The sequence below is a fragment of the Silurus meridionalis genome, chromosome 5 (assembly GCF_014805685.1).
Source record: "Silurus meridionalis isolate SWU-2019-XX chromosome 5, ASM1480568v1, whole genome shotgun sequence".
Lineage (NCBI taxonomy): Eukaryota > Metazoa > Chordata > Actinopteri > Siluriformes > Siluridae > Silurus > Silurus meridionalis.
Window position 1 is genome coordinate 13,692,707 of NC_060888.1, and position 23,739 is coordinate 13,716,445.

General features: G+C 40.3%; 1 protein-coding gene across 8 annotated transcripts; it reads right to left on the bottom strand.

The window, feature by feature from the left end:
• Positions 1 to 1,421: 1,421 nt before the first annotated feature.
• Positions 1,422 to 23,300, bottom strand: sh3tc2 (SH3 domain and tetratricopeptide repeats 2). Of its 8 annotated transcripts, none has more exons than XM_046849474.1 (19): positions 23,034 to 23,296; positions 21,294 to 21,387; positions 20,726 to 20,824; positions 20,354 to 20,476; positions 19,859 to 19,986; positions 19,650 to 19,755; positions 19,401 to 19,544; positions 18,487 to 18,685; positions 18,240 to 18,313; positions 17,940 to 18,135; positions 17,294 to 17,427; positions 17,145 to 17,195; positions 15,332 to 17,047; positions 15,024 to 15,201; positions 6,949 to 7,099; positions 6,655 to 6,777; positions 6,366 to 6,516; positions 5,685 to 5,881; positions 1,422 to 2,432 (listed from the first exon to the last, which is right to left on the bottom strand). In XM_046849474.1, the coding sequence occupies exons 2-19, from the start codon at positions 21,316 to 21,318 to the stop codon at positions 1,899 to 1,901; spliced, it is 4,329 nt and encodes a 1,442-aa protein (XP_046705430.1). In that variant the 5' UTR covers positions 21,319 to 21,387; positions 23,034 to 23,296; the 3' UTR covers positions 1,422 to 1,898. The 8 variants fall into 8 exon arrangements, 7 of the variants coding, with proteins under 7 accessions (XP_046705430.1, XP_046705431.1, XP_046705429.1 ...); XM_046849475.1 differs by having other exon boundaries at positions 22,976 to 23,098; XM_046849473.1 differs by lacking the exon at positions 21,294 to 21,387.
• Between the last annotated feature and the right edge of the window lie 439 nt (positions 23,301 to 23,739).

Below are 23,739 nucleotides of genomic sequence, written 5' to 3' on the forward strand. Positions count from 1 at the left end.
CCGGGGGACAGAACAGGAAAAGAAGAACTGATTGTATTTAATTTTATTTTTAATTTTTTTTTTGCACTACAAAGGCCTGTTTGTGAAAGGGCCATGCATTAGATGGCAGAAGTAAATATATGATTTGCTGTTTGTCTGAACCAACGAAAATAAAAGCAATCTACTGTATCTGTGCCATATTTAATTGCTTTACACAATATTTGTACCATTACATCGTATTGCATTGAATCGCATTCTGTTGAATCAAATTGAAATCGGATCGCACTGCATCGTACTGGAGTGAATCTTTTGCATCACATTGCAAGCTGCACCATATGTATCTTTAATGTATCATATCAATGGCTATGCATCGATATCTAGGGTTATGCACCCTAATGCACCCTCATACCATCAGGGATGCAAGCTTTTGGACTGACTGCTGATAACAAGCTAGATTGTCCCTCTCTTCTTTAGTCTGGAGGACACAGTATCCATGGTTTCCCAAAAGAACTTATAATTTCGGTTCATCTGACTACAAAAAAGTTTTCCACTCTCACTTCATTTTAAAGAAAATGGTTCAGAGAATATGGCATGATCTTTCAGGATAATTATTCTTTAAGGCAAAGTAATGGCAAAAGATAAAAATAGGAGAGACAAAATCTACCCAAATACTAGTGAGAAAACATCAGTTAATTAGTTATTTATATATCAAAATCTTACTTTTAATTATTAATGCAATTAAAATGAATGAAGTAAGGTGGTAACTACAGCTAACTAAATTCTATAAGTTTGGGATGTTGCTGTTCACTCAGCTCTAATACAATGTCTTTTAACTAAACGTTTAACTTTTGACAAAAATCACCCCACTTTCCCCTTGTTGAAGTCAGGTTGTGTTGGCAGCGTACTATAGATTATTGTCTTGCTGTATGATTCCTCATGGTTCCTCCCAGTTACACTGGATACTTTTCTTTGTAAACTGGCAAAATGATTCTGTAGACTGTTTTTCTAGTTTTTTCTATGTAGAACATTTCAGATAGTTTATGGGCTATGCACAATGCTTATTCAAATGATAATTCTTTTCCTTTTTTCTCAGCTTCAGAATGGCATGTTGGTTTGTCCATTAACTAATAACAAATGTAGTCTTCACAAGCGAAACCCAGGTCTTAAACCAGCAATAGATATTCAGATTTTTTTTTCCTGCTAGTTAACTGCTGTCCTGCCTGCTTTGTGGTTGATTGGGATATATTGCCATGACACATTTTCGAATACAATGATTTAAAGCATACATACGTACATACATACATACATACATACATACATACATACATACATACATACATAAATATGGTAGTATGGCCTTAAAGATGGGAGCTTTCAAGTACTGTGAAAATATAGAGACATATCGTAGGCCAAATTTGTTATTTAAATACTGTACAAGAAAATGAAGAAAAAGATTTTTATGTTTTTTTCAATTGAGGCAGAAAATATGGAGGTGTAGAAGTAGCCCAACACAGCACTCTCCTAAATCTGCAATTGGCCATGATATTACTATTTATTTCAACAAAGAAGGAACACTTTTATCAATTTTGGTGTGGCATCAATCATATGTTGTACAATAATAGAAAGCAAAAAACTTTGAATTAAAGATTGACTAGACTTTAATCAGTCATCTTCAAGTGAGTTTTATAGTAGAAAAAAAACATATTTCTTTAAAGATTTTGATTTCAATAGTAGTAAGTATACATACAAAAATGAATAAAATATTTACATATATTATAATACAAGTTACCTTGATAAAAGTCAAAAGCATTATGAACATATCCACAATATTTGGAGAGAAGTAAAGTATATTAACAAGATGTATATAGATGAATAAAATTTTTTAAATAACAAAGTGCCTTGGGGTGAGAGTGGGATGATCAAAATTCTGTACATAGTAAGCCAGAATCTGTGTGACTGGTATGAAGTCTTTGATTTGTGTGCCTTATTTCAGAATTTGTAGGTTGTCCAAGCCCACTGTTAGTCCCATCTGGGTTACAGATGTCCATATCCTCTCCACACATGCAATCAGCTGGAACAGCCTCTGCTTCCTTTATAGAAGTTATTGAATGGCTTTTGTCCCTCACATAGGATCCTACAAGAGTATTGCTTCTACTTCTGAAGTTCTTCGGCTCTTCATTTGAACAACTGATAGGTTCAGCGTTAGCATACTCTGCAGCACCATGGTTCATATAGTCATCCTTTGCATCAACGGAGTCTGTGGGCCCTGCCAGTTCCATCTTTAAGTTCCGTGCGCTGTCCATATAAGTCTGACTCAGCTTCACATCAGGTAAGTAGTTAGCATGGATCTCTGCCAGTTTCATGTAAATTATGTACCTGGAATGAATGCTCCCTCCATCTTCCAGAGCTGCTGCCAGGGCTAAATGGAAATATCCCATGGCATCATAAGCATCCTATGGCATAAAAAAGTGATTTGTAATATGCAAGGTAAAGTAAAACCATTTTAAATAAATATGAAAGATTACATTTAAATTTACATCTGTCTGTCTGTGTGTGTGTGTGTGTGTGTGTATACAATGTATTTAGAAAGTATCCAGACCCCCTTAAATTTATTCAATTTTGCTATGTTGCACCCTGATACTACAGTTGTTCGATTTTTCTCATTAATCTACACTTAGTACACATAATGACAAAGTGAAAACTTAATTCTAGAATTATTTTTAATTAAAAAACTTGAATATCACAAGTACAAAAATATTTATATGGTTTACTCAGTACTTAGTTGAAAATTCTTTTTTTATTTTCCCCCAACAATTACAGCCTCGTATCTTTTTGGTTAAGGTGCAACAAACTTTGCACACCTGTATTGGGGGATATTTTTGCCATTTTTCATGATAAATTCTCTTAAACTGTTCAGGTTGGATGGAGACTGTTGGTGGACAACCACTTTTAGGTTTCTCCAGAGATGTTCAATAGGTTTCAAATCAGCGCTCTGGCTGAGCCACTCTAGGACATTCACAGAGTTGTCCTCAAGTCACTCCTTTGTTGTTTTGCCTGTGTGTATGTGTGTAGGGTTGTGCTCATGTATGAAGGTAAACCTTCAACCCAGACTGAGTCTGTGGAACAGGTTTTAATTGAGGATATCTCTGTACTTTGCTCCATTCAGCTTTCTACCAACCCTGATCAATTCCCTGCTTCAGAAAAACACCCCCACAGCATGATGCTGTCACAATCATGCTTCACTTTTGCGATGGTTTTGGGCAGGTGATGAGCAGTGCCTGAAGAGTATCAGAACCAATGAGTCTTGTTTCATACAGTCCAGAAGTCCATCAGGTGCCTGTTTGGAAACTCAAAGCGGGCTTGCATGTGTTTCTGTGTAGGCTTCCATGTAGGTACATTGCCTTAATGCTCAGTGTTGGAGGGCTTCAGTGATGGTTGTCATTCTGGAACTTTGTCCAAATCTCAACACAGGATCTCTGGAGCTCAGTCAGAGTGACCATCAGGTCCTTGGTTGCATCTCCTACTAAGGTACTTCTTTTCCGATTGCTCAGTTTGGCTGGGTGACCAGCTCTTAGAAGAGTCCTGCATGTGAGAATTATGGAAGCCACTGTGCTCTTAGGGGAATTTTCAGTGCAGCAGCCATTTTTTGTAGCCTTCCCCAGATCTGTGCTTTGAAACAATACTGTCTTTGACATCTGCAGACAGTTTCTTTGTTCTCATGGTTTGGTGTTTGCTTTAATATGCATTCTCCGCTGTGAAGCCCTTTATAGAGAGGTGTGTGCCTGAGCTAAAGTGTTGCTGCAAAGGGTTTTTTTCCTACTTCAGTCTCCTTATGCTAGTCATACATCATGTGTTTAAGCTCAAATTCTATGATATGTAGTTTATGTATATGTATATATATATATATATATATATATATATATATATATATATATATATATATATATATATATATATATATATATATGTGTGTGTGTGTGTGTGAGGAAAATAAGTATTTGAACACCCTGCTATTTTGCAAGTTCTCCCACTTAGAAATCATGCAGGGGTCTGAAATTGTCATCGTAGGTTCATGTCCATTGTGAGAGACATAATCTAAAAAAAAATATCCAGAAATCTCAATATATGATTTTTAAACTATTTATTTGTATGATACAGCTGCAAATAAGTATTTGAACACCTGTCTATCAGCTAGAATTCTGACCCTCAAAGACCTGTTAGTCTGCCTTTAAAATGTCCACCTCCACTACATTAATTATCCTTAATTAGATGCACCTGTTTGAGGTCTTTAGCTGCATAAAGACACCTGTCCACCCCATACAATCAGTAAGGATCCAACTACTAACATGGCCAAGACCAAAGAGCTGTCCAAAGACACTAGAGACAAAATTGTACACCTCCACAAGGCTGGAAAGGGCTATGGGGAAATTGCCAAGCAGCTTGGAGAAAAAAGGTCCACTGTTGGAGCAATCATTAGAAAATGGAAGAAGCTAAACATGACTGTCAATCTCCCTCGGACTGGGGCTCCATGCAAGATCTCACCTCGTGGGGTCTCAATGATCCTAAGGAAGGTGAGAAATCAGCCCAGAACTACACGGGAGGAGCTGGTCAATGACCTGAAAAGAGCTGGGACCACCGTTTCCAAGGTTACTGTTGGTAAAACACTAAGACGTCATGGTTTGAAATCATGCATGGCACGGAAGGTTCCCCTGCTTAAACCAGCACATGTCCAGGCACGTCTTACGTTTGCCAATGACCATTTGGATGATCCAGAGGAGTCATGGAAGAAAGTCATGTGGTCAGATGAGACCAAAATAGAACTTTTTGGTCATAATTCCACTAAACGTGTTTGGAGGAAGAAGAATGATGAGTACCATCCCAAGAACACCATCCCTACTGTGAAGCATGGGGGTGGTAGCATCATGCTTTGGCGATGTTTTTCTGCACATGGGACAGGGTGACTGCACTAAATTAAGGAGAGGATGACCGGGGCCATGTATTGCGAGATTTTGGGGAACAACCTCCTTCCCTCAGTTAGAGCATTGAAGATGGGTCGAGGCTGGGTCTTCCAACATGACAATGACCCAAAGCACACAGCCAGGATAACCAAGGAGTGGCTCTGTAAGAAGCATATCAAGGTTCTGGCGTGGCCTAGCCAGTCTCCAGACCTAAACCCAATAGAGAATCTTTGGAGAGAGCTCAAAGTCCGTGTTTCTCAGCGACAGGCCAGAAACCTGACTGATCTAGAGAGGATCTGTGTGGAGGAGTGGGCCAAAATCCCTCCTACAGTGTGTGCAAACCTGGTGAAAAACTACAGGAAACATTTTGACCTCTGTAATTGCAAACAAAGGCTACTGTACCAAATATTAACATTGACTTTCTCAGGTGTTAAAATACTTATTTGCAGCTGTATCATACAAATAAATAGTTAAAAAAATCATACATTGTGATTTCTGGATATTTTTTTTTAGATTATGTCTCTCACAGTGGTCCTGCACCTACGATGACAATTTCAGACCCCTCCATGATTTCTAAGTGGGAGAACTTGCAAAATAGCAGGGTGTTCAAATACTTATTTTCCTCACTGTATATATATATATATATATATATATATATATATATATATATATATATATATATATATATATATATATATATTTACACTGATAATAATAAAGGCATCTCAACATGAGTGAATATCAAACCTTTATCTTGTGGAGGGTTAGATCAGCTAGTCTGCAGTAAACTTTAACATAGTAGCGAGCCTCTTCTGCATGCTCCAGTGCAGTGGGAGAGAGGGAAAGTGCCTTCAAATAGTAATTCTCTGCCAGCTCATACTGCTTCAGAGTGAAGTAGATTGAGGCCAGGCGATGGTAGGACACCTTCTCATTCAGGCGAACACCTCAAGAAGCAAACAAGAGTAACATGATAGTTTACAATCATGTTAAATGCTGTTTAAAAATCATGTCTGCTATGTACGGAAGTGCATTGCATTTACAAAGAGGAAAAAAAAACACAGAAAGGATCTCATAATTATGACTTATTATCTCATAATTATGAGATCATGATCTCATAATAATGACTTACTATTGCATAATTATGACTTAATATCTCATAATGATCTCATAGATAAGGGGCATTAAATATTATTATTATTATATTTTAACATTGACTACTAATATATGTTACACATTCTGACTGAAAAAGTTGGCATTCAGAAAGTGTAACATATATTGGAGGTCAATGTTAAAATATAAAATAATAATAATAATAATAATAATAATAATAATAATAATAATAATAATTGACAACTTAGAGCCAGACACTCGCACAGTAGTATACTCATGCAAAAAACCAACTCACAAAAGGAAAATTAGCTTTATTACCAGTTGAAGTGCTAATTTGCACTGAAAGTGTAGCGTACTGCAGGGCTTCCTGGTGCTGACCTTCCTTCAGCAACAATTCGGAGAGCTTACACAAAAGCCTGAACTCTGAATGCACATTGTTAAGATATCTTGCAAATGGCAGACCCCCATCCTGCACACAAAGTACACGTTTCACAAACAAACAAAAAAATCTAGTTAAAAACTATGAACTCTATACTAAAAAATTTGCTAATGCTAGAATATATTGAACACATTATTACACATGCTGTGATGATGCTGAAGTGCATACTCTAAAAAATGAAATAGCAGCAAGTCGGTTTCTGTGTCCTTTGAAGAAGACATCTCCGGCCTCTTCATAGATGTTCATAGCAAAGCATGGATCATTAATCCTTAGAGCTGTCTTTACAGCTGCCTGCAGAAGATGGATTATACAGACTGTTATTATAACAGATTCTCCATTATGTTTGATATTATAATACAAACCTTTTACAATGTATTGCAAGAACTCATTTAAATAGCACTCATGCTAGTGTCATAGAAATACCACTACCTATTAACTTATATCTTACTACCTTTCTCTCACCTGAAGATACATGTCTGCCAATTCATCCTCCCCAATCAAGTAGTAGATACGGCCCACTTGCAGCCAGGTCTCAGACTCCTCCTGTTTCTTTCCTAAGTCTATGGAAATCCTTAGACTTTGCTTTGTGTAGTCCAGAGACTTCAGTGAGGACCTAAAATTATTTTTACAAAAACTTTTTTTTAATCAGTAAAATCATTTCCATCAGTGAGATACATTCAGCTTGATTGTTTTAATTTGAAGCACCTGTAAAGAGAAGTAGTAACATTAGTAGTATATTAGGAGAAGTATACAAAACACAAACAGAACTTTCACTATGTTACACACTTTCACTATGTTACGCTCTCGCCAACGCGAAGCACCGGCGAAGGTCGCGGGGCTCGCAGGCCGACCTAGCAGAAGGCATGGAGATGGATGAGTTCTCTCCAGCCTCTCCTGCTGGGCCGAGCTCCCGTTCTCTGGGGAACGCACTCGCTTCGGCAGTTCCTTCTTCCGGCGCACGTAACGCAGAACTCTGTATTTCTTCCTCTGAGAAGGGAGAATTTTCAGATGCTAGCGAGCCCATAGACTCCTCACAGCCTGGGCTGTTCGAGGAGCTCTGGGAGGTAGTGATGAGGGCCGTCGCTAAGCTAGAGATAGCTTGGCCCGATGAGAAGTGGAAGCAACGCATTCCCAGAAAGCTGGATGAGTGTTTCCTGCATCCTGCGGCACAGCCTCCACCATTCTTTACCGTTCTTTCCCTACCTACACACTGAGGTGTCTAGGTCCTAGGAGACCCCATATGCATTTGCTCTACACAAATATAGTAGGGTTTATAGAGTGCGCATATGGGGAGATGCCCAGGGTAGTAGGTAGGGCTTACGCGGCGACAGGGCCACCAAGGTATGACGCAGGCCGTAGTTCGGTCCATGTCAGCTCTAGAAATGACAGAAAGGTTTCTGTTGCTCACCCTTTAAGCAGAGATCCCGACAGGGACAAGGCTTTCCTTCTAAACACCCCAGTGGCTTCCCCTGGCCTGTTCAGGTGAAGCTGTAGGTAAGGGCGATCACCGACAGGTTCAGAAGACTACGGCGACATTTCAGTGGTACTTCCCCACCGCTCTCATGGGCTGCTTGGCGGCCGGGCAGCGCAAAGCACAAAAGCAGACGCTCAAGGCCCAAATCGAAGGAGTCAGCCAACCTAAGGGTGGTCCTCTCCTTGAACAAATTTGCAGTGGTGAAGCGGCCCTGACAACCAGAGTGCCTTACATCAAAAAGGGCGGTGTACACCTTGCACGGTGCCTGTACCTCCTCGTCACCACCAGGAGGCCAGACTGTTAGCCCTGCCACAGGTCATGCTTTGGGGCACAACCTCCCTCCAGCAGGTGTCTCCCTCCATCTCTGCCCGAGAGAACGCTGCAGATGGAGGAGACCCGCCGCCTTTTAGGAGGCCTCAACGGCTGCAAGGCACCGCTCCAGCTGCTCTGAGACTGTCAGAGGCCAGCCTCGAGAAGCTGGTTGCCCCAAAAGATTTCCTGGCAGATTTGGGAAAATCTGCCAGACATATCTCAGTGGGTCCTGCATATAATAGAGAGGGGTTACTCGATTCAATTCAGGTCCCCCCGGTTCAACAGGATGTGCTCTGGTCCTGGAGAAAGAAGTACGCACCCTCCTGAGGAAAGGGGCCATCGATTTGGTTCCTTCCTTGGTCAGAGAGTCAGGCTAATATAGCCAGTACTTTCTTGTTCCAAAGAAGGACGATGGATTGCGGCCGATCCTAGATCTACGCTCCTTCGACTGCTCACTTCATGAGGCTCAAGTTCAGGATGCTCACCCTCAAAGAGGTCGTGTCTCAGATAAAGTCCAAGGACTGGTTTGTCATGATAGATCTAAGGAACACCTATTTCCACATAGCCATCCTTACTGCTGATGGGAGGTTCCTGAGGTTTGCTTTCGGGGATGAAGCTTCTCTCACCCCGCACCTTTACAAAGTGCATGAATGCGGCCAGGAGTGGCTCTAATGTCGAGGTCATAAAACCTGACAAAGGTCAAAGGGGTGGACCAGCCCGCAGTGTTGCATATGTCCTGCAAGGAAACTCCCGCGGACCAGGCCGTAGAGGCCACCATACTCCAGGTGGAATGAGCCTTGACTCTGGAAGGAGTGGGAAGACCAGAGGACTCATAAGATGGGGTAATGGCATCCACTATCCATCTGCTGAGAGTCTGCTTATTGGCAGGAAAACCTTTCCTGTTCAAGCCATAGCAGACATACAGCCACTCCGACTTTCTTCGCGGACTCGTCCTGTGGAGATATGTATCCAGTACTCGCACTGGACACAGTGGACTTTGCTTCTCCTGGTCTGGGCTTGGAAAGGAGGAGGGCAGAATGCCTGCAGTACAACAGGTCATGAGGGAGATGTAGGCACCCTAGGCACATACCCAGGTTTAGGGTAAAGAAAGGCACTGGCCATGCCAGGGGTAAACTCCAGGAGAGATGGGGCCACAGACAGAGCCTGTAGGTCCCTGACCCTCTTAAGGGAGAATATCGTTAAAAGAAAGGCGGTCCTACAGACAGGTACTTATGGGCCACCTTGGCCAAGGGCTCTAAGGGGGCTCAGATAGAGCCGCCAACACAACGGCCAAATCGAGTTTGTAGACGAGATAGTGACAAATAGATGAGTCCGTGGAGAAAGTCAGAGCGGCTGTTTGTCTGCTATGGCCTGAATAGGAAAGGTTTTCCTGCCAATAAGCAGACTCTCAGCAAATGGATAGATTACCCCATCTTATGAGTCCTCTAGTCTTCCCACTCCTTTCGGAGTAAGTCTCATGGAGTTTCCCTGCGGGACATATGCAACGTTGCAGGCTGGTCCCCCCCTTCGTCCTTTGTCAGGTTTTACGACCTCAACATCAGAGCCACTCCTGGCTCCTCTGTCCCGCATGCTGGTGGTGCTCAGACACACAATGCAGGGACTGGTCAGTATGGTGTGATTGGACACTCGTTCCCAAAGCATTTCGACGTTTGAATTCATGAAAGGGAACATCTCTAGGTTATGTATGTAACCCTAGTTCCCTGAGTGAACAAGACACTGCGTGAACAGGCCATACTCCCTGCATCCCTGATTACCATCTCTTTTTCAGAAGCTAATGTCTCTACCATCGTTTAGCCATTTTGTAGCTTCCTGCTTTGTGTGACGTCACCTGCCGATGATGTCACGACTTGCCTATTGGCCGGATTTTACACGTGATTCAGAGTGTGGACAACGCGAGGCGTTCCCAAAGGGTTTTGATGCAGCGTCTTGTTCCCTCAGGGAACTAGGGTTACATACGTAACCTAGAGACGTTTGTCATTTCACTTGTTAGTGGGTGGGGTATATTAGGCCGCAAGTGAACATTTGCCATCAAAGTTGATGTATTAGAAGCAGGAAAAATGTAGAAGCATATGGATTTGATTAAGTTTGACATAAGCCAAATTGTGATGGCTAGATGAATGGGTCAGAGCATCTCCAAAGCTGAAGCTTTTGTGGGATGTTCTGTAGTGGTCAGCATCTATTAAAAGTGGTCCAAGGAAGGAACAGTGATGAACTGGCAACAGGGTAATGGGTGGCCAAGGCTCATTGATGCAAGTTGAGAGCGAAAGCTGGCCCGTGTTGACTAGCTTCTGTAGCTTCAATAGCTGAAGAGGTTAATGCTGTTAATACTGAACAGGTCAGGGGAACCAACACAATATTAGGCAGGTGGTCATAATGTTATTCCTGATTGGTGACCATAAATGCTTAGTTGGCATATTATATTTATATATATATATATATATATATATATATGTATATATATATACACATTCAAAGAGTTTTCTTTATTTTCATGACTATGAAAATTGTAGAGTCACACTGAAGGCATCAAGGGCTATTTGACCAAGAAGGAGAGTGATGGGGTGCTGCGCCAGATGACCTGGCCTCCACAGTCACCGGACCTGAACCCAATCGAGATGGTTTTGGGGTGAGCTGGACCGCAGAGTGAAGGCAAAAGGGCCAACAAGTGGCAAGCATCTCTCGGGGAACTCCTTCAAGACTGTTGGAAGACCATTTCAGGTGACTTTCTCTTGAAGCTCATCAAGAGAATGCCAAGAGTGTGCAAAGCAGTAATCAAAGCAAAAGGTGGCTACTTTGAAGAACCTAGAATATGACATTTTTCAGTTGTTTAACACTTTTTTGTTATGTATATAATTCCATATATAATTCCACATGTGTTAATTCATAGTTTTTGATGCCTTCAGTGTGAATCTACAATTTTCATAGTCATGAAAATAAAGAAAACTCTTTGAATGAGAAGGTGTGTCCAAACTTTTGGTCTGTACTGTATATATACATACACAAACACACACACACACACACACACACACTGGAGATTAAAATTAGAGAACAATTTATGAACAATTCTGAAATAATGTCATCTTCACTGCTCAACAGTTGAAGGAGTTTTTGCCCTGTCTATACCATGCTACCAGAACACCTTTTCCACAAAATAACTAAGGCATTTCCAAAAAAACCATCATTTTGCAGAAAACACACAAAATTTTCTAAAGGTTACAACAGTCAGCAATTAGTAGGAAGTGTACAGGCCTCTGCTATGAATGACTTCAGCACATCTGCGGCCACAGGACAGCACTAGTCTCTCACACCTCTCTGGTGTGATTTTGGTCCACTCTTTTTCCAGTCTCCTCCACAGTTCGGTGACTGTAGTGGGTTTCTTGGCCATAACTTTGTCGCCAAGGATTTTCCAGAGGTTCTCTATTGGGTTGAGATCAGGACTCTGGGCAGGCCATGTCATTATTTCAATGTTTTCAGTTTCAAGGAACTGCTTTACCCGTCTTGCTGTGTGACATGGAGCGTTGTCCTGCATAAACACTGCAGGCTGATTGGGTGATGAATGCAGGGAAGGAACCATATGTTGTTGAAGAAGGTTCTGATAAACATTTGCATTTACTCTGCCATGTAGCTGAGGCCCAACTCCTGCTGCAGAAAACATGCCCCAAACCATGACACATCCTCCTCCACTTTTCACTGACTCCTTTACAAACTTTGGTTTCAGTCTTTCTCCAGTTTGTCGCCGAACATAATGTTTCCCGTCGGACCCAAATAAATTAAACTTGCTTTCATCACTGAAGTGAACTTTGGACCAGTTCTCCTCTGTCCACACAACATGCTCCTCAGCAAAGCTTAGTCTAGCCTTTCGATTCTTTCTGCTAATGAGAGGTTTAGTCACTGCAGAGTGGGCTTTCAGTCCAAATGCTCTTAAACGTCGAGACACTGTATGACGAGACAGATACTTACCCTGTACAGTGCTGAACTGGTGAGCAATTCCAGCTGCAGTGTGGAAATGATTGCCCATTGAGATCCTCTGCAGTATCCTGTCCTCTATTGCATTTGTATGGATGACCAGCTTTCTTGGCGGACTTGAATGAGTTTGTGATGTTGTAAAGATTCAATACTCTTTAAATCACAGATTTGGCTGACCAACTTGTCTTGCTATGGCTGATAGGGTCAACCCTTTGGCCTTCATCTGGACAACCTGCTGCCAGAGGCTTTCAGTCACTTCAGAACGGCCCACCATCTTGCAGAGTCTTTGAAGCTGGAAGTCAGGCTGCCAGTTAAATAGGGGTTGACAGATAATCAAGAAAATTAGCACCAGGTGCCAGATTAACACCAATAACTGGGAGGTATCTGAAAGTGTTCTCTAATTTTGATCAGTGTTTTTTTTTTTAAATGCCTTAGTTATTTTGTGTAAAAGGTGTTCTGGTAGTATGGTATAGACAGGACAAAAACTCCTTTAACTGTTGAGCAGTAAAGATGACATTATTTCAGAATTCTTTAATTGTTTATAAATTGTTCTCTAATTTTGATATTCAGTGTATATATATATATATATATATATATATATATATATATATATATATATATATATATATATACAGTGGAACCCCGTTGTACGAGCAACCTACTGTACGAGCAAACGGAGATACGAGCAACCTCGCTCGCAAAATTTTACCCTGTTTCACGAGCAAATTTCGAAGGAACGAGCAAACTCACGCTGCCGGTTCCCCGTTTTCGGCGGAGGGTCGCATCAGTCGCTTAGTTGATGACGTATCACTCGGTCGCTCTCGTTGTTCAGTGCAGCAAAAACGTAACTGTGGCAGCGGGGGCGTGGCCGAGCGGCGGTTTGTGAATGGAGGGCGGGTCCGGGAGCAAATAGGCAGGGGATTGCTTTACCTGAAGTTAATGTGACCTAATGATTGTTCTTTCTTTTCAAGTGATCGGAGTGTACATTTAAGGAGGAGAGCGTGTGTGTGTGTGTGTGTGTGTGTGTGTGTGTGTGTGTGTGTGTGTGTGTGTGCGTGGGTGTGCCAGAGACGTGCTGCGTGGGGCACTAAGCAGACCGACACAAGAAAAACAAATAAAAGGATGTAAAGCCTTTGCACCTGACCTGTTGTGGCGTTCCTTATTCCCGTATTCATACGCTCTCCCACAGTAACTTTTTTTAGTTTGATATTTTTATTTCACTAGAAATCTTGAAAAATGTCTCCCAAGAAAATCCGTGATGGTGCTGTGAAAATGAAAATAGAATTACCATGGAAACCGAGGAGCTTATGAGCGTTTTGTGCGTCTCATACTCGCAATCAACCACAATCACACGAGTAAGTGTTAAATTATGTTTATATTATGGTCATTTGCTGTGTATTTGTTTTTAAAAATAGACTACAAATACTTTTTAAGTGCAGAAATAAGCGATCGGATGAGATCTCGGAACGGATTAAATCACTTTTACATTCATTCCTATGGGGAAAATCAGTTCGAACATACGAGCAAATGGACACACGAGCAATTTTCAAGAACGAATTATGCTCATACAACGGGGTTCCACTGTGTATATATATATATATATATATATATATATATATATATATATATATATATTACATACACACAGTGGAACCCGGTTATGTCGATGTCCTAGGGGGTTGGCGAAAAGCATCGAGATAACCGATGATCGAGATAAACGAAAATCAATATGGCGGCAATATATTAACGTGCTTGAAATTTCTTTATATACATGATGTGCGTTATTAAATGAGAATGTGCATGCATGTATTTTTGGAGGGTTTTTTTTACACAACAGCGTTGCCGCGATTTGTTTGATGAAGGCATGCTATAAAAATACATACAGTACGTTTGTTAACTGTCAGGAATCCACCTGCCACGCCCCCTTCGGCGCCCCCTTCAGCGTGGCAGGGCTTTCTCGGCCGCTTTCTTTGAAGCTCCCGGCTTCAATCGCGCACATATGGTGCTCGTTTAGCATCATCACCATCTCCTATTTAAACTTCCACACTCTCACCGTTCGTTATTGTTGGTATATGTTGGTTCACGGCGGTCTTTGTTATCGCGCATGCGTATCCCGGTACGTACCTTCCCACCGGCACTCTCTCAACGGCTGCTCTTTTCTTCCCAAATCGCATCGCGGATTCCCCCGATCCTGCCGTTGTTCATTCTATGCTTTTGCTGCTCATCCCACGTTCTCCCGTGTGCTGTTCAGCGCCGCGCTTCTACTTTTGCCTCCCGTTCATCGCATAACATTTAACAACAAAAGGCATATGTGCACTAACTAACAGCAGAGATAGACCAGTATACAATATAACACCTGTAGCATCTGTAAGGCTTGATTTTTCAGCCACTTTCGCGAGTTCTTCTGCGGCTGCACAGTGCCGATCGAGATAACCGACGTTAAATGGCAAATTTTTCACCCCCCTTGTGCTCGAGATATCAGGGTTCGGCGACATAAAAAAATTGACATAATCGATAAAAAATGCTTAGACAAAGTGAGAATTTGGCGGTTCCACTTCAAAAACGTCGACTTAATAGGGTTGTCGAGTTAACCGAGGTCGAGATAAGTGGGTTCCACTGTGTGTATATATATATATATATATATATATATATATATATATATATATATATATATATATATGTGTGTGTGTGTGTGTGTATTTATATCGAGCAAAACATCAGTAGCAAAATAATGCATTATATGAGTCAAAGCCTTCTGTCTTACTTTTCAGTGTTAAGTGATAAGTAGAGATTACTGAGAATCTCCAGGTACTCTCCTTCCAGACGTTTATCCTTCAGTTCCCTGGCGAGCCCCACACAGTGTTCATAGTAAATTATACATTGCCCATATAACATTAAGTCGGCATAAAGGCGACTGAGCACCTTTGATACAACCATCTGACCTGTAATAAAAAACATGAAAGTAATAAAGTTTTATTTAATGAAATACATAATTAATTTTTATGTAGTTTGGAGAAAAATATAAAATGATAATTAAGAACTTCTATAAATGCAAAATATTTCTTTACTCACTGTGCAAGTTCTTGGCACTAATGGCAATCAGAAGACCCATTTCATAGGACAGCCTAACCTTTTGACATTCTCCCCTATCTTTGTAGCTTCTACCTAGCCACAGCAGAGTCTGAACATGCTCTTCATCTGAGGGGCTCTCAGAGAGAAACTGGAAAAGGTACAGAGATCTGAGCAAAAAACTCTCTGCCAGTCCTGGAGCCCCAACTGATAAGGCTAGGCACCCTAGGTTAGCCAGAGCCAGAGCTTCATTATGCTTGTTCCCATTATCCTGTGAAATCTTGAGAGCACAGTGAAAGTACTTTGCTGCTTCTGTTATCTTCCCCTGTTTGCGAAGACATAGTGCAAGTAGATTGTGGACCACTCCATGCTGTGCTGACCTGGCTGTACTATTCAGAGAGTTAAGGAGAGGTTGCAAAGTAGATTGGGCTCTGTCTGGTTCCTCTGTAATCACTAAGAGCCAGGCCAGCAGCACTGATGCCTCAAAGCACTCCTCCTCATTAATGCATCTTCCTGCCTGCACTGCTTGTTGTGCACAGAGAACTGCTTTTTCCAAAGATCCATACTGCTGGTAGACACTGGCCAAACATAGACAAAGGTCTCTCTGGGTCTTCAGGTGTTCTTCACAGTTGGCTATTGACAGTGCCTGCTGAAGGTAAACCACCATCTGAGCTGGAAGCAAAGCAGAGCCATCCTTCCAACAAGGATTCAGTCTGACTGAGTTTTTTAGGAAAAGTTCAATCTTTTGAAAAGCAGTATCCAAAGAATGACCTTGACCTGAATCTAGACTGAGAGAGGCTAACGCAAGATACGGCAGATACTTTTTGTGGTAGAGCCTGCACAGTATCCAATTGAGATCAACTGGCCTTATAGGCCGTCCTTCTTCTGCTGAGAGCGTTAGAGTGAGGAACTGAAGTCTTTCCACAAAAGGCAAGGCCTCCTCAATCCTTTTGTTTTGCAAAAATAGACAGAGGATTAGATAGCAAGCCCGTGCCTCGAGGTGCATATCATTGTCAACAATAGCTTTGCGTAGAATGGGTTTGAGCAGTTCAAACTCGTCAAGAGAGCAGAAGTTATGCATTGGTAGGCACAGTATAAGGGCACTCGCTTTCTCTAATGTATGAATCAGTTTGTCTGTCATCTTTTGCTTCAGGTACACAGCTGTAAGATTGGTATACAGGGCAATCAATAGAGGTATGTCATTAAAGCCAGCTACAGGGACATTTAGTGCCTCTTCAAAGTAGACTCGAGCCTGTGAGAACTTAAGTTTTTTGGCACACAACCTGCCCAACAGGAAGCAGGCTCTCCGATGGGCCCACACCATCCTTCCTTTCTTTGCTCCTTCCCGCAAGCTCTCTAGATGCAGAAGCACCTCATCCACTGGAAGACCACCAAAAACTGTCTCCAAGAAGGAGTAGGACAGGTCATAAAGTGCATGAAAAGAGTCCTGGAAGTGGTCCAGGTTGAGGAGGGTTAAGATGGGATCAACAATCTCAGCTTCTTCATTGTCCCACATGCCTTCATCCATAAAGGGGGGATCTTCCTGATACTTGTCCATTTCTTTGAAAGTGTCCTCCAGGCTGAAGGAGAATGGCTCATTTTCCCTGTCTAGGCAACTTTGAGAAGCATAAAAGGAAGGTTGAGGAGAAGAGTGATAGGATGGTGTATGACTGTGTTCCATTATAATGCTCTTCCTGGCATCTTCTGCGTTTTTCTGTTCTGAGGGATAATGCAAACATAGTTCATATTTTAAAATGATAGAAAATATTCAGATGTACACGTAGTATGTATTCATAATTTAAGTAAAACATATTACCTTGCTTTGGTTGGTTTTTGATATAGGTGAAATCAGAGTCATCAAGTCTGTCTGTAAACAAGTAAAATTCAAGTTCCATTAAAATGAAAACCATGTCTACCTAAACAATATTAATTATATTACAGACAAATGGTATTTATGTTTTCTACCTAATCTGTAAACAGTGCTGATGTCAGTGAAGAAGAGTTTGTCCAATAAACCAGTGTGGCACTGTTCAACGCAGGGGTTAAACTGGGAGAGGGCCACTGTCTCCTCCTCAGTCAGAAAGACCAATTGTCCACTGCTATAAGGACCGAACAAAGGCAGCATTATCAGCCACATGATTCCCATTCTGACTGTTTCATCACCTCATCGCATAACTACACTCCCCCTTCCAAAAGCCAGCAATACAAACAAAAATCTGAAAAATATAATAATTGTATTTTTTGTGCTTTGATGAGTGAATTTTAGGGAGGATTGACAATTAGAAATAATATAAAATGCACACATTGCCCACTTTATTGTTAACAACTGTACATTCATGCAGCTATCTAATCAGCCAATCAATCAGCCATTTGGCACCAACAACCATGCTGTGATTAGTTAGAAAAAAATCACACTATTTGCCCCCTTCTGATGCTTGATGTGAACATTTTTCTGATGCTCTTGACCTGTATCTGTTTGACTTATGCATTGTGATGCTGCCCTAATTGGCAGATTAGATAAATGCATGAATGTGTAAGTGTACAGCTGGCCCTGCCCTAACAACGTGTATGTTGATTGTATGTTTAAATGTATTATATTTTACAGTCTTACAGTGATTTGACATTTTCAGGTCTCACATGAGCAATGTCAACAAATCCTATTTGTCCACCCGAGGTGTGTCTCCCAATGAATGTATTCAGTGATCTAATAAGCAAGCCTTCAACCTCTATCAGATCTCCTTGACTGAAGTGCAGTTCATCTTCAGCCATTGAGTAATGGTCTACTACTGCTACGTAGGTTCCTGTTACTGGGGAGAGACATAAAAAAAGCACATTTAAAAGTCTTTGTGTGTTCACAGAAAAAAAAAAAAGAAATATGACAATTTTAGTAGTAGATCTAAAACACACTTACCTATAGGTTGGTCACATTGGGCTTTAGTGGATGAAAACCCTCCTGCATTGCCATGGTACTTCCTAAGAAACCACCTTTAAAACACAATAGGTTTATTCTGATGGACCAATATGAAAACTGTAAACTAAATAATAAATAAAACCTAATTCAGAATTTGAAATATATAAATGTCTCTAGAGGTTTGTGGTTCATTACTGATTTAATGTAACTATACCATGTCTAAGATGAGATTGTCAATGTCACTCACTGATAAAAAGGGTAGGGCAGAGGCTGCATTGCTTTAACAGGCACTAGGCCATGCTGACCAGTAGACAGCAGTGTTCCCTCCCACATGGACTGCTGTCCAATATCCTTCACAATAACAAGGTCATTCTTCTTGTAGATAAGTTTGTCTTCATCCTCTATATACTGCTCACTGTTAACCAGAGCTTTAGCAAAGAATGAACCTACAAGCAAGCACAATACAACTAGCACAATACAACTCCACAGATTCCATCATACTTTAGACTCTTGTCTATAACCTATCTATATGTTTTTTACTTTCACTATCATTTTTTTATCATTATATTAGCTATTAGTCATGCTGACTACTTAAAATCACAGGTAAATTAAACAAACTATTATTTACATCTATTCTTATTTGTTTAATTTTTTTGTTTATCATGATGAGTAGTATTTTTATTAGCATACTATTATCTTTCTAAAACAATTGCCTTAGAAAATAAAGCAAGCACCTATTAGTACAAATTATATAAATGATTAGGGTAAATAATTTACATGTATACATGATCACACTCTTCAGCAAAAAAATTACTTAGTTTTAAACCTGTGTAACACCCTGTGTTTCTAATTCTCTTACAATTCTACTTTAAGTTAAACAGTGCTTTTATCATGAGAAATGGATCAATTGCTTAAACATAGTTCAAGGATTTCAGGAGACACAACAGTTATGTTTGCTCACAATTACATACAGCAGAGCAACATGTTGTGACTACCAACAGGACAAAGAGATTGCATCTCTGCCAGAAAACCTTCATCCGTCCTTTATTGTGATTGTTTTGAGCGATAAATACATTTGCATTCATTGGTTTTGAAAAATCTTTAAATAAAATATTTCAATATACCTGTAGTACAATAGTGCAGTATTGATCAGTCACTTACCTTCTTGAAGTAGGAGACCCAGATAAAGGGTGGCAAGGTGTTCCTCATCTACCGTCACACAAATCTCTACATCACTTAGCAACAGAGGGTCCAGCCACAAAGACTGGTCACACAAGAAGTTTTCCAAGCATCTTGCCACATATCCTGAGGCACAAACACACATATATTGCAAATTGTGCTAGATTCCACTGTGTGTGGGTAGCATTTAAGCATATTATGGGGCATCTTTGTGTAGTTGTTATGGCTGACCTAGAGCCAGGTATGTAGAAAACTTCCAGATTTCCTCCACAGTCTTAAATGTAATAACAAAGTAGTCTTTTTCAGCATGCACTGAAACCAAGCGTGCAGAGAGATCCTGGAAATAGAGGACCAAGAATCATTGGGAATGATTAAGTAACGTGAATAGGGTAAACACATTAATTTGACTATATTTAACATAAATACTTTAAAAAGCTTACTTTAAAAAGCTGAATTACATCTTGGCTGTTGCTCTCTACAACCCTTAGTCTAGTGCGCAGTGCTTCCTGAAGCACGCTGTCTGGTTCCAAATTGGAGCGCCTTCTCCCACTGAACAGCAGTATCACATCTGAATAAAATTAAAGTAAATAAAGCAGATTTTTAGAATTCAAAAGCCTACTGTTAATTAACATAGGTGGTCAAAACAGGTAAAGCATTTCAAGGAACACAAATATAACATTAAATTATGGAACTGTACATTTCCTATATACTGTATAATTTTTTTTTGCACTGACAGCAGAGTTGTCTTTGTGGGTGAAAAATTCTAGTATGCTAGCCTACATCTAGCAGGATATGATTAGGCTGAGTGCAGATATTAGGGTTGTCTGAAAGAGCATTAGCTCTGACAGTTTGCTGAATCAGGCCTGCCATTACTGTCCATTATCGAAGCTTTTTCACTCTGTTCTATATGGCAGTGGAAATCTTGATGCAAATACCTGAAGAGAAGTGATCTCCTACAGCCAAGGAGACAGTGCTGAGAGCTTCCTTCCTCTTCCAGTAACTCTCACCAGTAATGCTCTCACCCTCCACCTCTGCCTCTGTTTCCACTTCCTCATCTCCTGTGCAAAACAAAGTACAAGAAAGAAAAATACTTCATGTTTTTTGCACTGATTAACATCTTGACAGGAACTGTAACATGATTTGGCAATCACGATAACTTGATGCTGTTGAATAAAGGAATAGTTCCAACATTATCCAACTAATCAACAACAATGTGTCTTTACACACTTTGGTACATTTTAAAATTAGCTTAAAATATTAATTAAACAGGTTTATATTTAAACAAAACCTAACCTTGTTTTTCTTACCAGAGGCCATGACATCATTTCCTGGAAAGAGCTCATTGGTTCTTGTTAGAACATATGGGGGCTCTTCCCATAATGTATTGAGCTCAGGAGTTGATATATCTATGGAAAGTGCAGTGGAGGCTTTTGTCAGAGGTTAAAGCAGATTAAATGTGTGAAAACTGAAGGGACCATTTAGAAACAAACAAAAATTAATCCAAATAATTTCATAAGCTATCTCGCAGCAACATAGCATCTTGACACTTTCAACGGGTTGATGCACTTTAGACATTACTGGGAAGATGCATGCATGCTCTTGTCAATCAAATTTAGATCTCATCATAATCAGTGCAATCTTAACCTGCACTGCAAATCTGTGAAATTCTGGGTTTTGAAAATAACTCAATGACTCGGTTGTACAACATGGAATATATTATTCGGATTACTGATCATGCAGGAGTAAATAGCAAACATGTTATTATTATATTAATGACACTAACAAGATTAATATTAGCGTTAATCACAAAGCAGAATCACAATAAAATCTTAAGAGATACAATACACATACAGTCTAAGCAGAGTTGTGTATTACCTTCATGGGTTGATCTATTACCCATGTTTCATGGAAAAGTACTGACAGCTGCCTGTGTAAGTTCCATTTCATAGCAAAATTTTATAGGACCAACCTGAAAGCAAGAAGCACTTTCTCAGACACGGAGCTGGACAGCAGCAGCATGCCATGATGTGCACAACAAACTCGCGTACTCCTCTCACTGATAAATGGCTTCCATTCAAAGAAAAATCCACTTACACTGGACTGTGTAAGTCCGATCTTTTTTAGAATCTTATTTTAAAAAGACTTCTATTCTGTGTATTCTTGTTTTCCTGTGCTTAATCTTACTCTACTTATATCCATCAAGCATTTAGTTTACTCTGTAAATTGAGCTCTGCATTTGTTTCATTCTCTTTCTCTTTCTCTCTTTCTCTCTTTCTCTCTCTCTCTCTCTCTCTCTCTCTCTCTCTCTCTCTCTCTCTCTCCTTAGCTGGTCTGCAAATGTAATATACAAAGAGTGTGTTGCTGCTGGTATGCTGGTGTGGGTTGGTCAGTGGCTCTTTATGCCAGAGGGGGCTTTGTAAATTAAGTATTCTGGCCCTGAATGTCCTACAAACATGAACAACAAAAGGCCACTGACAGGCAATGTCTGTATACATATAACCCTGCAGGCATGACAGATTTTTTTTTATTGTATTTCTCCTTGTTTCTAAGTTTCTTTTTTTGTGTTTTTCCTGCAGGGTTATATGGTATACAGTTTTGCAAATTTTGCATCGGCCATGCCAGGAATTCTGGCTGCCAAAAGATCCATATTATTTTCACCCAATTTCCTTTTTAAACTTCCAGCAGGAAGGGTGAGAAGAAGAAGCTCGTTTGCATCACCTAGTGGCTTTAGTACCCCACATTGAAATTGGAGGTTTTATTGTCCAATGTAAGAGCATCTGCACAACACAGATGTTATTTTAGAATCCTAAGCAATATCCATATACACAAAAATCATCTGGAGCTTCAATATTCTGTTTATGCCATTTAAAAAATCTGGAGTTCCCGGTAATCTTTTCCTCAGTCATTTGCTCAAATGAACTTCTAAATAAACAATGCTGCCTATGAACAATCCATCTCTATTTATGAAAAAGCTAATTATGATGGCTCCTAATCAAATTTATGTTGTGACTGGCTAGCTGTAATCATATGACAGGCATATTGCATATGATGACTTTACATAAGATTAAAACTGCATCAAACATATTATGTATAATAATGTTTTACTGTCACCAACTAATAATACACAAGTAAATTATAAGTTGTTAGTTGTTAGTCATTTTAATGTCATGGTTATGCTTTATTTTTTTGAGTATAAAATTCCTTAAAGGTTTGTCATAAGTCATATGTCCATTTGTTAGAGTGGGGGTGTGTGTCAATGTCCATGAATAGAAAAGGAAAAGCCTGTAACTTGAGTATCGGGCATGGACACTAAGTTTAGAATATCTCACATGCTGGCTGCAAAGACCAGCAAACAAGCTATGAGAGGCAGTAACAGAGTGACAGAAAATGCATGTCAGAAAGTATACAAAATATTATATTAAAATAAAAGAAGTAAGTTAAAAAAGGAAAAACATGGCATTTAAAACAAAAAAAAGTAAATGCAGCATAACCTCAACACTATTATGTTTAACCAAACAAAAGTACAAAAATGTAGATAGAAAAGAACATTCACATACACCAGCCCCAATGATCATCCTGCAATCCTATTGATAAGTCGACCTTGTCACTCTGTACCTCTGTCCTTCTGGTTCCTGCCAGCATGTTCGTCCTTCATAGCAGTTCGAGTTTTTAGCACAGGGAGTAAGGGTTCTCCCCTCAGTCACACAATTGTAAAATTGAAATTCTCATGGTTCTCTAAAAATCCCGCTGTAGCACAGTTGGTATGTGTCCTTGCTGCATGTATCAGAATAGAAGACAGACACTACATGGAGGAAGTATATAAACTCCACCTCTCAATCCTTTCTCTCTCTCTCTCTCTTTCTCTCTCTCTCTCTCTCTCTCTCTCTCTCTCTCTCTCTCTCTCTCTCTCTCTCTCTCCTTCTGTCTCTCTCTTGTTTCTGTCTGTTTCACTCGCCTTCTGCCTCTGTCATTATCTTACTTAGCAACTCTGAGGTGTGTGTGTGTGTGTGTGTGTGTGTGTGTGTGTGTGTATGTGTGGGTGGGTGGGTGGGTGGCTGAGTGTGTATTTGAACTCTTTCGGAGTTCTCAGGAAGTGAAAGTCGAAGACAACAAACCTAATGACCACATTTTAGAACAATTACAACAGATTTTTAAGAATAGAATAAAATCTTTTCCTCGTTCCCTCATTATAACCTCTACTATTCAACAATTCAATGCCTGTAAATAAGGAATGTGAGAGGAAATGGCACAGCTTTTCTACAGCTTTTAGTAAAGTAATCCGTCTGGTTTGACTTGTTCTTTGTGCATAATAACCAAATAA